Source organism: Coregonus clupeaformis, chromosome 5 (assembly GCF_020615455.1).
Source record: "Coregonus clupeaformis isolate EN_2021a chromosome 5, ASM2061545v1, whole genome shotgun sequence".
NCBI classification, from domain to species: domain Eukaryota; kingdom Metazoa; phylum Chordata; class Actinopteri; order Salmoniformes; family Salmonidae; genus Coregonus; species Coregonus clupeaformis.
In genome coordinates this window covers 712456-726010 of record NC_059196.1, presented here as the reverse complement: position 1 = coordinate 726010, position 13555 = coordinate 712456, and the positions used below count along the sequence as shown (strand labels likewise).

Sequence of the window (13555 nt, the reverse complement as noted above, 5' to 3'; positions counted from 1 at the left end):
ATGATTTTGAAATGAGATGTTCAAGCAGGTGTCCACATACTTTTGTGGCATGTAGTGTATATAGCCTACTGTACCTCCCATAGCAGCTCCCCTGTTTAACAGTCTAGTCTAGTAGTGGCTGGGTTCTGGAGCTCTCATTAGCCCATTACAGCTAACCAGGAGAAGCTGAGGAGTTTTGATAAGCTTTGCTAATTATCCCCCAGCTCCACAGGGCATCATTAGGGGCTCCCTCATCCATCACACACACACATGCACACACACACACAAATGCACAGGAGCACATTCTCACACGCACGAACACACACACACACACCTGGAATACTGAGCCAACCACAACCAATCTTCCAACCAAAGTTTCGAAGTCAGCTTCCTCCTCCTCCTCCTCTCATTACCACCCCTACACTCTCCCCCATGTCTACCTCTCTGGCTAGCATGTTGGAACAGCTCTTTATCTTACCCTACTAACTAACACATCTACTGCACCTGGATTTCTGCTGAGTTCTCAGTCAATTAGTTGACACTGATCTAAATCAGTAACAACTCAGTGAATGTCCTCCTGTGTACAAACACATGCACAATCTGTGTGAAGTCATTAGATTATTTACTTAATTAGCTATTAAGCTATTAATACTAATTACCTACAGAGTAATTAAGTGAATTTAAGCAACCACGGTCATCAAGTAACACTTAAGTAACTAAGCCACCATCCCCAACAATCCTTCAACATTCTTTACATTTCATTTATAAATTTCCCTCAGTCATTTAATAGACAAAAATCCCTGAACACTAGCTTTACTGCTTGCTGGGCGTAAAGGAGCAATTTTGGTAGAGTCCAGGACCAGTTCAAAAGGAGAGCGATTAACTCATCATAGCTGAGGACTCTCTCACCAGAGAAGATCTTTCCGGTGCTGCCAGCGATGGAGACCAGGTACTGGACCAGGTGTTGACAGTTGGTCGTCTTGCCGCTGCCGCTCCGCCCCAGCAGCACGATGGACTGGTCCTGACGCGTGGTCAACAGGTTCCTGTAGGCCGACTGGGCCACCGCGTAGATGTGAGGTGCTGTGTCCTCTCGCCTGCACCCCTTAAACATGTGCATCACCTGATGGGACAGAGGAGAGGGAGGGGAGAGAGAGAGAGAGAGAGAGAAGGGGATGGGGGAGAGCGAGGTACACAACATTTTAACTGTAGTTCACCTCATGTCCTCCCAGTGACTCCTGTACGGTCCTCAGAGGGGGTCTGTGTGTGTGTGTGCGTGCATGCGTCTGTGTGTGTCCTTAAATCGCCACCATCCCAGCTAAGCACCCTGTCTGTACCGTCTAATGGGAAGTCGTTCCAGTATGTTAAGTAGATATTACAGCCTGCAGGCCTCCTCAATACTGTAACCTCTAAATCTCATTAGGATAATTGGATTTCATTGTCATGCTGTGGACCTCTGAAGACTTCCCCCTCTATCCTCCTAGTCATCTCTCCTGTTTCAATTCATCCATCCTCCTCTCCCTAACAGGAAATGACATAATAGCAAGGAAATACACAACAAATTCTAGCATTTAGTAGACCCCAATGTGTACATCAAATAGCATGCATGATACCATTCTAAACAGTGAATAAACCAGAATCATGTCAGTGGAGTGGTACAGGTATGTTCTCAAAGGTCATGAAATGTGCGTCTGCCGGTATGTGCGTGTGTGTGTGAAGACATGTATCTGCTGTGTGTGTCCTCTCTCCTCACCTTCTCTGAGTACATGGAGGGTGCGCTGAGGGGGTTGATGATGACCATGTTGGGCCCGGCCTGTGTGTGGATGAGGTTTCCCCCGTAGCGCTGGCGCAGGGAGTGCATCACACTGGACTCATTGAGGTACTGCAGCGAGGCCAGGTCCTCAGAGCGGTCAAACGACGGGGGGTTCGCCTGGGACAGGAGCAAAAGTCAAAGGTGAACGATTAATGACTGAGGAGTATTGTAATACTAGAGCTTTATTAAAGGTACACTCAGCAATATGAAAACATCATACATACTGGGACTCTGGTTGTCTGAAGTGGGACTGCTTACAGAAATGACCAACAACAGAATTCAAATCTGCCAAGACCTTGCCTTTTGATTAGACAGGTTGAAGTTTCTCCAGGTTGCCTACACCTGTTTTGTATTGTCAGATTGATCTAAACAAAGAGCCCTCTGTAGGGGTAGAGGCTAGGGGTCCATTTGAGACTGGCAATCTGACTGGTAATATCTTGAGTTTCACTGAGAAGTAGAGGAGCAGTATTAAGAGAAGTCGAGCAGGGACTTAGTATGCCACACCGTGACTTGCCACCAGCCACCAGGAACCTGATGCCAAGTCTTTGATGCAATTAAAACAGATGTCTCCCTCCAACCTCAGACGGGTACAAGTTTGCACTTCCTTAATCAAACAGAATTAAATGTATGATTAGATGGCGACCTTGACGCCTTTGAAAACACTAACTGTTCAAAGTCACCCTTATTATCAGTTCACCCTACGACAGTTAAATGACTGTCCATAACACCAGGTGGAGATTTCTTATTTTTCTCCATCCTGAAAGCAGCGCAGACATCCTCTAGTCAAGGTCTTGGAGACAGCATGTTGTGAATGATGGGAGGTTTTTGATGCTTTGTGCCAAAACTGTTTTTAAAGCGTCCTGTCACTGATCTCTCTGTGATTCGAGCCTGGTGCCATGTCTGTGTGAGTCACCTGATCGAGGCCTGCCAAACTCACACCTTTTCCACTCTAACCTGTCCCCCTCTCCACAGATGTCCCACAATCCCCTGTGTCTGGGGACTGTCTGCGTCCCGGCTGACCATCTGTGTCTGCTACACGCTCCAGGCAGGCTGACTGACGGGTGCAACGACCCCCTCCCTTCTTCTTGGATCTTTCCCCTACATGCCCCCCACCCCCCCCGTACTGAAGGTGTAGTTCCTCCTCCCCACCTTCTCCACGTCGTCCTCATCTACGTCCAGTACTGTCCCGTCATGTTCCAGTTTGATCTTCACCTTCCCCTCCGGTAGAGAGCCTGCCTCAGTCTTCAGCAGCGTCGCTATGGATACACACACACACAGACACACACACAAAAAAACGTATTGGGATATAACGTATTTGCTGGAGTGTGCACAGACATGGTTTCAGGAAAAAACTATAGCCCATAGTTTAAAAGCAATGGTAAATATTAGCATGGCCAGAGCTCTGCACCCCTCCTGGACCAAGATGTAAGACAGGAACTTACCCAGGGAGAAGCCATCCTTGTGGACCAGCCAGACCTTCTCTGAGCCGTACCATGCCTGCTCTGTGGTTATCTGCTCCTCTGTCTTCACCTGGAAGAGATGGGGAGAAGACAACAGTCACACACACAGCACAACAATGACCTTAGGCCAGGTCAGCTTTCACTGGGCTGCAGTAGCTACCACTCAGCAGTTTTCAACCACAGTGAGGTCTTTAGACTTGAGAGGACACGTGCTCCCTACAAAGACACCTGTTCACATCAATAACATTCACTCACGTGTGTTTAAAGTATCTGGTTATCAGGCCAGCGTTGAGAGCTTATAGCATGTTACACAATTATGTACAGTAGCATTGGAGATAATGGGCTGACAGTGGGCATGCAGTGGAGTTGCTAATAGTGCATCATGTGATGAAAGGCAGGGCGCTGGAGAGGCGTTGGTGGAGCAGGCAGAGATAAAAACCAGTTAGGAGTCCCAGATCACAGAGAGACATTTCTCCAGCTCAGCTCTGCTCGGAGTGTCGCCTAGAAACGCCTGACCAATCCGTGTTACCACGCTTGACCTTCCCAAAGCCTCTCACACTCCACTGGACATGCTCCTTCCGGCTGTGTGTGTGTGTGAGAGTGTGAGTGAGCGTGAGAGAGAGAGAGAGAGAGAGTGAGAGAGTGAGAGAGTGAGAGAGAGCAGGAGTCAGTGAAATCTGACAGAGAACATGAATTATCAGTGAACCGAATCTGGACAAAGACACTGTTGGATGCACATCAATGTTACACAGCATGGTGGTGAGAGGAGGGAGGAGTATGAGGGGAATAAATACACTATCCACACAGCACAGCAGCACAACACACACCAAATGCTAGAGATTGACCGTATCCCGAGGGATGACAACAAGACATTATAAAGTAAAACATAAACACAGGGATAAAAAAAAACATATGAAATTCACATTGTGTGAAATGTAGGCCTATATAGCTTATTTCTAATAATGCATAATCAGCCACAATCAGGTGATGTTTTTTGCAGCGGGTCTGTCTCATTGTCTCCTAACTGGAAAACTGCCGTCATGTAATGACATCTACACCAGACAAAATGTGATGGTATGATTGATCCTATGGAATCCAGACAACCACAAATCTTATGTGCCATCGAAAAAGCTTCATTTTGAGTGTTGATTTCCCCAGAAATGTTTGTAATTAGGTGAAAGATGGCCAAAGGAGTGCGGGTGGCTTGGCTTTGCGTGAATACTACGCAGATGTGTTTGGTGGGGGGAAGGGTGGGGGACGACACTGCAACGGAACACAACACACAGAGTACACAGCACTCCAGGGGTCGGTGGTGGGAGTGGTGGAGGGGGTGAATTACACACAGGCACAGCAAAGACCAGACCTTGGGTTGTTGGGCAGCGGCGTGAGACGCCTGAAGGATGGCCACAGGGTCCTCGTCCACCTGTCCCTGGAGGACGGCATGCGTGAGGGGAGGAGAAGGGGTCAAAGGTCATAGTTAGAGAGGAGCTACAGTGGAAAGATGGATAGCAATCCACTAAACAACACAAAACATCAAGCATGTCCAGTAAGTCATCATCCTTCATCATCATGGGCTGCTGGAATGGACAGATATATAGGGACAGAGAGAGTAGGAGTCATCCTCGAGGAGAGCGATATCCCTACAGACTGTTCACTTATGGACTGAATGAACATGGCTTGAGCAAATCTGGACCAAATGATAGGCTAACTCATCCTTCATTATTCTCTAAAGTAACGAGTACATTATGTAAGTCATCAGGGTCAAGATCAAGGAGGGATGGGGAGGAAAAACTGGGGGATGGCAAAGAACGAGAGGTCAGGCTCTATGTCTGTGAGATGAGCTAATCATGTCATAAAGGGGAGGCAGAGAGAGCAACGAGACAGGAACACCTGACAGTCATAAATCACACACAGCTGCGATAACCCCCCACCCACCGCCATTCACTCACACTGCGACTGGACACCACATGGGGCTTACAAACATGCAGCCATCCATTCCACTGCCATGCTATTGACAAAACAAAAACTGCACATTGAAGTCCTTTGTCTGGGTTGGTTTGTCAGTTTCCATGCAGGTCAAGGTCTGTTTGATTTCCCTTGAGGCATCTAGACACTATCACTGTTTAATACAGACTGTGTTCCAAAAACAGGAAGGGCAGGCAACGATTGAACCAGGTAATATCAGGGACAAATATCAGAGAGTTCGGCGTCTGAAACAAATGAGGAAGAGCAAACGCCAAGCACCATTACAGATGAACCTTACATAGACAGGCAGGGTGAGAGAGGGGAAAGTTAGAAGAGGAATCTAGGCTTACGCTCCAACACGCCACACGAGCACACACTCCAACCAGGCCGCCAGAGGGGACGCCTGGGGGCCACAGTACCTGCGTGGGGGTTGGGGCTGGGGCCGGAGAAAGGCTTGGGGCTGAGGCACGAACCACCGGCTCCAGCTAGCATACAACAGCCACAGAAAGACGCAGCCAAGCACCAATTAGAAAGAGAGAGTGAGGGAGAGAGGGAGAGAGGGAGAGAGAGAGTGAGGGAGAGAGGGAGAGAGGGAGAGAGGGAGAGAGGGAGAGAGGGAGAGAGAGTGAGGGAGAGAGGGAGAGAGAGAAAGACAAAGAGAGATATATAGAATATAAAATGTTTGACAGGTGACAAAACAAGAATGGAAACAAAAAGCAGCAGACAGAAAATGATTTCAATGATTAGTGAACATGTGAACACAGTAACCCAGTCATGCATGGATATGGTTGCCTGACCACTCAAATTGACTTCCTCCGCTGCTCTATGTTCGATACATAATTCGGTCTGAGACTGCCATGAATGAAGTAATTTGTAGTGATGTCAAAATGAGGGGTGTTGTACAAAACAAAGTCATCAGCGATTGGACCCTTTCTAACTAATCAGTGTATCAAAGCCAATGACGAATTTTCAAAACGCTGCTTTATCCACGTGTGTTCTGGCTCTGGCCCAATCCATCCGTTTCTGGGACCAATCAAAATGGTTAGAATGTGTTTGCGTTCTAGAACTCGTCGGGGAGGTACTAAGATACAGATTAATTGTGGAGAAGAAACTAATGTTCGTGGGCGTAGCGTTTGGGTAGCCAGGCAATGGATATGGCCCAAATTAATAAATCTGTACTTTTAATTAAATGTGCCAAAAAAGAAAATTACAAATTACTATTAGCAATCAAGATAAAGATGTAAAGAGAGGAGGAGAGATAGAGAGCATGATGGGTTGTTAATGGAAAAGAAATAAGCACCTCTAAATTCATTTATGGAATGTTAATCAATGTGTCCTGTTAAAATGAATAAAGGAAAGAAAGTAAAGATTAAAAAAGTGAAAGACATGAGAGGAGAAGCATGTATCTACGCAGTCCAGAGGGAGAGAGAGAGAGAGAGGAAATAATAGAGAAATGTAGAGCGAGAGCAAGGGAAAGAGAGTGAGAGCGAGAGTGAGAGCGCAAGAAAGAAAGAAAGAAAGAAAGAAAGAAAGAAAGAAAGAAAGAAAGAAAGAAAGAAAGAAAGAAAGAAAGAAAGACAAGGAGGGAAGGTGGGTCTTTACAGGCGTAGTGAAGATCCTCTCCAGGCGTCTCTGAGCCTCTTCAGTGGGACTGAGTGGCGCCTCCTGGAGGTCAGATCACCAACAGGATGAGCTCTGAAACTACTAGGCTATCAAAGCGCACTATTCTAGCGGACCACATACAACACTTAACACTGCTTCATAGATAACAGAAAAGTGTACTTTTCATGCTGTGAGATGTTAGCTAGATGCCGTGCCAATCCTGAACTCATACACACTTGGATACAATACCTCATGTCCACAGCATAGCAACAGTGACCTGTGTGAATGCTGTGGGGCACACCAACACACACACACACACCTTTTGGGTTATGGTTGGGGTAGTCTTTGATGCAACGGTTGATGACTTGTTCTGCGGTGAAGCCTTCTCAATGGGAACAGAGGACAGAGGAGAGGCTGCTAAAGCCTTCACCTTCAAATGATACACACAGATACATCCACACGCACAAGCACACCGTAAGTAATGTACACACACATACAAGTAGTCTATAAGATAAAGAAATTATACAACCATGCTGAACAAACTCACAACAAACCATGCTCTAGACGTCCAGAGTCTAGCTAAGCTATTGAGCGAATCAACAGTCGAGGGACACAAAAGCCCACTGGGATGTGAAATCATTCAGATCTCAACGCACAGGGCGAAGCCAAGCAAAACTATAACTAGCTTGGATAACAATCCACAAGCAAACTTTAGCCTTAGACAACTATATCAAACTCAGATAGCCACCGTAGCGGTCAAAGCCAGCCTGTGGTCTGCTAGCAAGTAAACAAAGACCCTGAGAGGCCGGTAATTGCCAAAACTCAGCAAGAATCCAGCAAAAAGACAAAACCTTTTTAACATATCTGGCATCTGCAAATTGTATAGATAGTTCTCTTATCCCAATGCCTGCCAAAGTGGCTGCAGCGCAGCTTTAAACTATTTCCCCAGAAAGACAATGTCACTATCGGTAATTAGCTCTGCGGGTCTCCCTGGAACTCCAGGTCACAGCGACAGAATATTCCACCCCGATACTCTTTTTCCTCCTTTGGAAACAATGTTTCCAAGCTGCAGACGACAGCAGGGTCTCTTGGGTTGAGGCTGGGGGAAAAAATAACTACTGAACTTGTTGTTTGTTTTACTGGAAGCTGTCTCAGCAGCCCTGGCGTCTCACAGGAGAGAGATGTGAGACAGGCTCCATCCCCCATGAGAAACTCAGAGAAAGATGGAGCTGGTATCAGAGCATCGAACACAACAAAAGCTTCAGCCCCATGAGACTGCGCCCTTTAACAAACTGAGAAACAAACTGACTTTGTGCAGATGAGAAAGTTCTGGAGAAACAAACAGTTCAATAGGGAGTTGAGAGCAATTTGGCAGGCTGGGCCCAACGTGGCCCCAAAATGTAGCCTAAACTCTGCTAACAAGTGGAGAACTCATAAAGATAAGTGAAGTTAGTTCAAATAACACCCCACACACACACAAAAAGAACTGGGGTTATCATGGAGACGCAATGAGTGCTTTCTGTGTATTAGCGATTAACGTCCGGTTTTTCACACAGTGTTCTCAAAAGTGATCCATGCAGTGTGGACAGTAAGCCTACCTCAGGCTTCTTCACGGCTGGTAGTTTGGGGGGCGGGATGAACGCCGGTGGTGGCGAGAGGGGACTCGCCTTGGGAGTGATGAAGGTGGGAGGAGGGGAGAGAGGCGAGGACTTGGGGGCTGGGATAAAACCTGCAGCGGGAGTACTGGGGGAGGACTTGGAGGTGGGAACGGATGCTGAAGGGGGAGTGACAGGGGAGGATTTAGAAGAGGGGACAAAACCAGCAGGTGGGGAAAGGGGGGTATATTTTGGGGCTGGTATGAACCCGGCAGGTGGGGACATGGGGGTCGATTTTAGTGGTGGGACGAAGCATGATGGGGGAATGGCTGGGGAGGATTTGGGGGCTGCAGTGGAAACTGAAGGACTAACAGCAGTGGATTTTGGGGCTGGTACAAACCCAGCAGGTGGAGAAAGGGAGGCTGATTTTGGTGGTGGGATGAAACCTGCAGGAGGTGAGAGCGGGGAAGGCTTTGAGGCAGGGATGAAGCCTGCGGGTGCAGACTTGGATGGAACCGAGGTCAAATTCGAAGTAGTAGGAGGAACTTTGGCAGGTGCAGTCGACACGGGAGTCTTATCCTCCTGTTTTGAAACTGGGCCGACTTTAGGGCTAGATTTAATATCAACCAACTTTGGGCTTTCTTTTTCCCCTCTTTTCACCGCTTCCTCTTGTTTTTTTTCAGGTGGCTCATCTTTGCGTGTGCGAGGGCGGTCCCTGGTCCTCCCGCGGACCATGAGGCTGGCCAGCCCAGCTGATATATCGTCCTTCTCCTCTGTCCTGATGGTGTCGTGCTTGAAAGAGAACAATGGAACCTTTGGGACCTTGGGCACAGATGTTGGCGCTTGCGATGGTACCAATTTAGGAGGTTCAGTAGCAGGTTTGGTGGGCTCAGGAGCTGGAGCATCCTCCTCTTCTGCAGGTAGTACCTTCCTCACCACTCGACGCACCACCTTCACTACCTTCTTACGGGTAAGGCTCTGATCATCGTTGTCCAGGTCTGGCTGGTTGGCACTGCCGTTGGCAGAGCTTCCATTGATGGCACTGCCGTTAACGGATCCGTTGGGCTTGCTGTTCCCATTCAGCACAGGCTCAGGGCTAATCATGGAAGCTATGCGTGGGTCAGGGCTCCTGAAGCGCAGTGCTGGCGTCTGGATCGGAGGCACTGGACTTATGAAGCGTTCAGGGACCTTTACGGCCCTGCGTACCCTGGGTGGTGAGGGACTCCTGACCCTGACCCCGGGCTGTGTCTTGGCAGGCTCTGGGCTTTTGGTGCGGAATAGGCCCCTGCCAGGCTCCAGACTGGGCACGGACTGGGAGCGGCTACTCATACTGCCACTGTCGCTGTCTGACTACTCACACAGCAGGGAGGGAGAGAGCAGAGCAGCAAGACAAATGAGGAGAAACCAGAACAGACTTAAAGTAAAGTCACGCAGTTCAGCTTAAAGCATATGCAAACTCCACTTTGGTTACTCAACCAAAAACTTAATCTGAGCAGCCCTGGATGTGTCTGGATCGTCTCATAGTGTATGTATGGCTGACCAAAGGGATCACAGGTCCTACGCACTAGCAGGATTGTGGCTACTGTGCTTGTTTGCTCTCCTGGACAGGCGCGCTATTATGCTCACCCAACTGCCACATGCCTGCCCAGGTCCTGAAATAGAACAGGATGGGTTGATATGAGAGGTGGTGGGTGGAGGTTTCAGACTGAGATAGTAGAGGTGTCTATGGGTGCAGACTTGGCCCCCTCTCTGCACTGCAGCACCTCGCTTCTAATGAAAGATCTAATGACACACACACCTTCACTCAGCTGCAAGCAAATCCTGCTATATCACTCAAACACACACACACACCTGTGCGGAATCCTTCTCCCAGCTGCATATCACACACTAACACACTGTCCTTCCTGACCTCACTCCCCACGCTAACTGAGCATCGTGCCAATGACACACATTCTTATCTCTCCCCTAGTATTTCACACTTGAATATCCCTGCCGTCTTATAAGCCTTGTAATAACCCAACATACTACACTGCCTTCCACAGACGGAGCCTACCTCCACCTAAGAGGCTAACCAACACTTCTGAAGGACAGTAACACTTTAATGCATTAATAACCTGCTTTAGTGTTTAATCTTCCCCTCCTCCTATGCTCCAGTCGCTCCAGTACCTGGCATGGCTCCATGGCTCCCGGGGGGGGGGGGCTTAGCTATGGATCCCCCGCCAGACAGGCGGCTGAGTGCTGGGGATGCAGCCCTTGGGATGCCGGCAGGCTGGGGATCAAGGCCTGGATCCCTGCTGGCTCTCTACTGTTCTTCTGTCTCTCTCTCTCTGTCTGCACTGCTGCAGAGTAAGTGTTAAAGACACACTGTCCTCTTTCGCCCTGCGCTGAACACTGCCTGGCTCAGCACATCAGTCTCCCTACAGTACCCGGTGAGGGAACACTGCCTGGCTCAGCACATCAGTTTGGGGTTTTAGGCTGGGTTTCTGTATCTGCTGATGTAAAAAGGGCTTTGTAAATCAATTTGATTTGATCCGTCTCCCTACAGTACCCGGCGAGGGAGCACTGCCTGGCTCAGCACATCAGTCTCCCTACAGTACCCGGCGAGGGAACACTGCCTGGCTCAGCACATCAGTCTCCCTACAGTACCCGGCGAGGGAACACTGCCTGGCTCAGCACATCAGTCTCCCTACAGTACCCGTCGAGGGAACACTGCCTGGCTCAGCACATCAGTCTCCCTACAGTACCCGGCGAGGGAACACTGCCTGGCTCAGCACATCCGTCTCCCTACAGTACCCGCGAGGGAACACTGCCTGGCTCAGCACATCCGTCTCCCTACAGTACCCGGCGAGGAACACTGCCTGGCTCAGCACATCCGTCTCCCTACAGTACCCGGCGAGGGAACACTGCCTGGCTCAGCACATCCGTCTCCCTACAGTACCCGGCGAGGGAACACTGCCTGGCTCAGCACATCCGTCTCCCTACAGTACCCGGCGAGGGAACACTGCCTGGCTCAGCACATCAGTCTCCCTACAGTACCCGGCGAGGGAACACTGCCTGGCTCAGCACATCAGTCTCCCTACAGTACCCGGCGAGGGAACACTGCCTGGCTCAGCACATCCGTCTCCCTACAGTACCCAGCGAGGAACACTGCCTGGCTCAGCATCCGTCTCCCTACAGTACCCGGCGAGGGAACACTGCCTGGCTCAGCACATCCGTCTCCCTACAGTACCCGGCGAGGGAACACTGCCTGGCTCAGCACATCAGTTTGGGGTTTTAGGCTGGGTTTCTGTATCTGCTGATGTAAAAAGGGCTTTGTAAATCAATTTGATTTGATCCGTCTCCCTACAGTACCCGGCGAGGGAACACTGTGTGAGCTCTCAGACTGGGAGAGGAAAAAGGTCAACTGTGGTTCGCTATCTTCGCTTTCCAACCAAGCTGCATTAATAGAGAAAACTGGAAATGTGGAAGATATTCATAAACTCTTGAAGGACAATATAAGTTGAAACATACTTGTTTATTATCAAAACGAATACCCTTCATCAGGGTGTCAGAAACACGCTGGTTTTAATAATAAAGTATTGTCCCCCAAGAGTTGCTGAATATCTTTTATATTTGTGCGCGTGTTGCATATTATAAACTGTCTGTTTGTTAATATTTAGGCTACGTTGGGATATGGCTGCAATTCTCACAGCGAGGCTACAGACTTCAGGAAAAAACAGCGTCATTTGAAAATAAAGGAATTATACTATTTACAAAGCAATTACAGACGCCAAACACAGCACGGATCACCAGGCGTTTGTTGTGCAATTAAAAAGTGCATCCGTCTGTGACATTACATCCAGAATAGAAAAATAACAACGCTCTTCCACGTTGTGCCTGTTTTCACATCGGCTTGTTAATTAGTAACTGTTTCCTATCGTGGTGAGAAAGACAATTGTCTTATGTCAGGAGCTACCAGGGTGTGTCTGGTTCCAATGGCTCAACTGGTTGAAACACAGTACTGATGGCAAACCTCCAGGTAAGAGACCAGTGACGTGACAGGCACATCTCAATAGTCTGATGTGGCTTCCTCTCCTCATCTGTAAGGATACCATAATGGACTCCAATCCCCAGAAACCTGTGATCCCTTTAGTCACACACTCCACATTCCTGCTTAAACTGATACTTTGGGATTTTGGCTTTATCTACTTCCCCAGTCAGATGAACTTGTGGATACCATTTTTATGTCTCCAAGTCCAGTATGAAGGAAGTCAGAGGTAGTTTTCCAGTCACTGCGCTAACAATAGTTAGCAATTGCGCTAGTGCTAGTTAGCAACTTCCTTCAAACTGCACACAGAGACATAAAAATGGTATCCACGAGTTCATCTGACTCTGGGGAAGTAGATAAAGGTCCTTAATGCCAAAATCCCGAAGTATCCCTTCAAGCCTACAGCAGGGCTATTTGATTCCGGTCCTGGAGGGCTGAAACAATTCTGGTTTTTGTTTCTACCTGGTAGTTCATTGCACTAAATCAGTACCTGATTAGAAAAAGAGGATGAAATCCGGAAGTGTTTCGGCCCTCCAGGACCGGAATTGAATAGCCCTGCTCTAGAACTTCACAACATGAGAAAGATACCACTCAACTTACACCCTGGTTTGAGGTCTTGGAGCCTGGTGGTCTGACCTCTTCTTTGACCTAAAGAGTTCGGTAAGACAAGGGACTGAGGTCAAAACCTGGGACACTTAGAAGAAGTGGTCACTCGCCAGGGGTACTTGCAGGAAACACTCCCCTCACTGCACAACATGCAAAACACACACCATGCTGCAAACCTGGATGTATGCTATGTGGAAGAGCTATCTATCACTTACCATACCACACACCACACAGTGTCTACTTGAACGTTAAGGCTAATAATATTCACAGATACTAATCTGTAGCCACAAAGGAACATTAATATGTAATAGTGACACATGAGAACTACAAGGCCTGCTTAAAAAGGCTTCGGGTTTATTTTTATTTATTTAGCACTATGATCTTTTCTTTTGGGTAACAGTTTGGGGAGGCATCAGTTTACTGTGGAGCTACAGGATGTGTTGTGATGGTCAAACAAAATGGCAGTGAATCAAAATGAAATCAAAAGCCAGCTTGGCTGTCAGAGCTCCCC

The 13555-nt window shown here is 48.3% G+C and overlaps 1 protein-coding gene across 4 annotated transcripts in view; it reads right to left on the bottom strand.

The window, feature by feature from the left end:
• LOC121558156 (unconventional myosin-XVIIIa-like) overlaps positions 1 to 13555 on the bottom strand; it is a 153285-nt gene that overhangs the window by 86409 nt on the left and 53321 nt on the right. For 2 of the 4 annotated variants that reach the window (XM_045211605.1, XM_045211608.1), the window contains exons 3-6: positions 3232 to 3319; positions 2939 to 3045; positions 1730 to 1906; positions 889 to 1099 (exon numbers count right to left, since the gene is read on the bottom strand). In XM_045211605.1, the coding sequence (XP_045067540.1) occupies positions 889 to 1099; positions 1730 to 1906; positions 2939 to 3045; positions 3232 to 3319 (583 nt within the window). Of the gene's footprint in view, positions 1 to 888; positions 1100 to 1729; positions 1907 to 2938; positions 3046 to 3231; positions 3320 to 4612; positions 4679 to 5633; positions 5700 to 6816; positions 6880 to 7135; positions 7247 to 8414; positions 9762 to 13038; positions 13087 to 13555 lie in introns of all 4 variants that reach the window. The other 2 variants (XM_045211602.1, XM_045211603.1) reach the window with 2 other exon arrangements.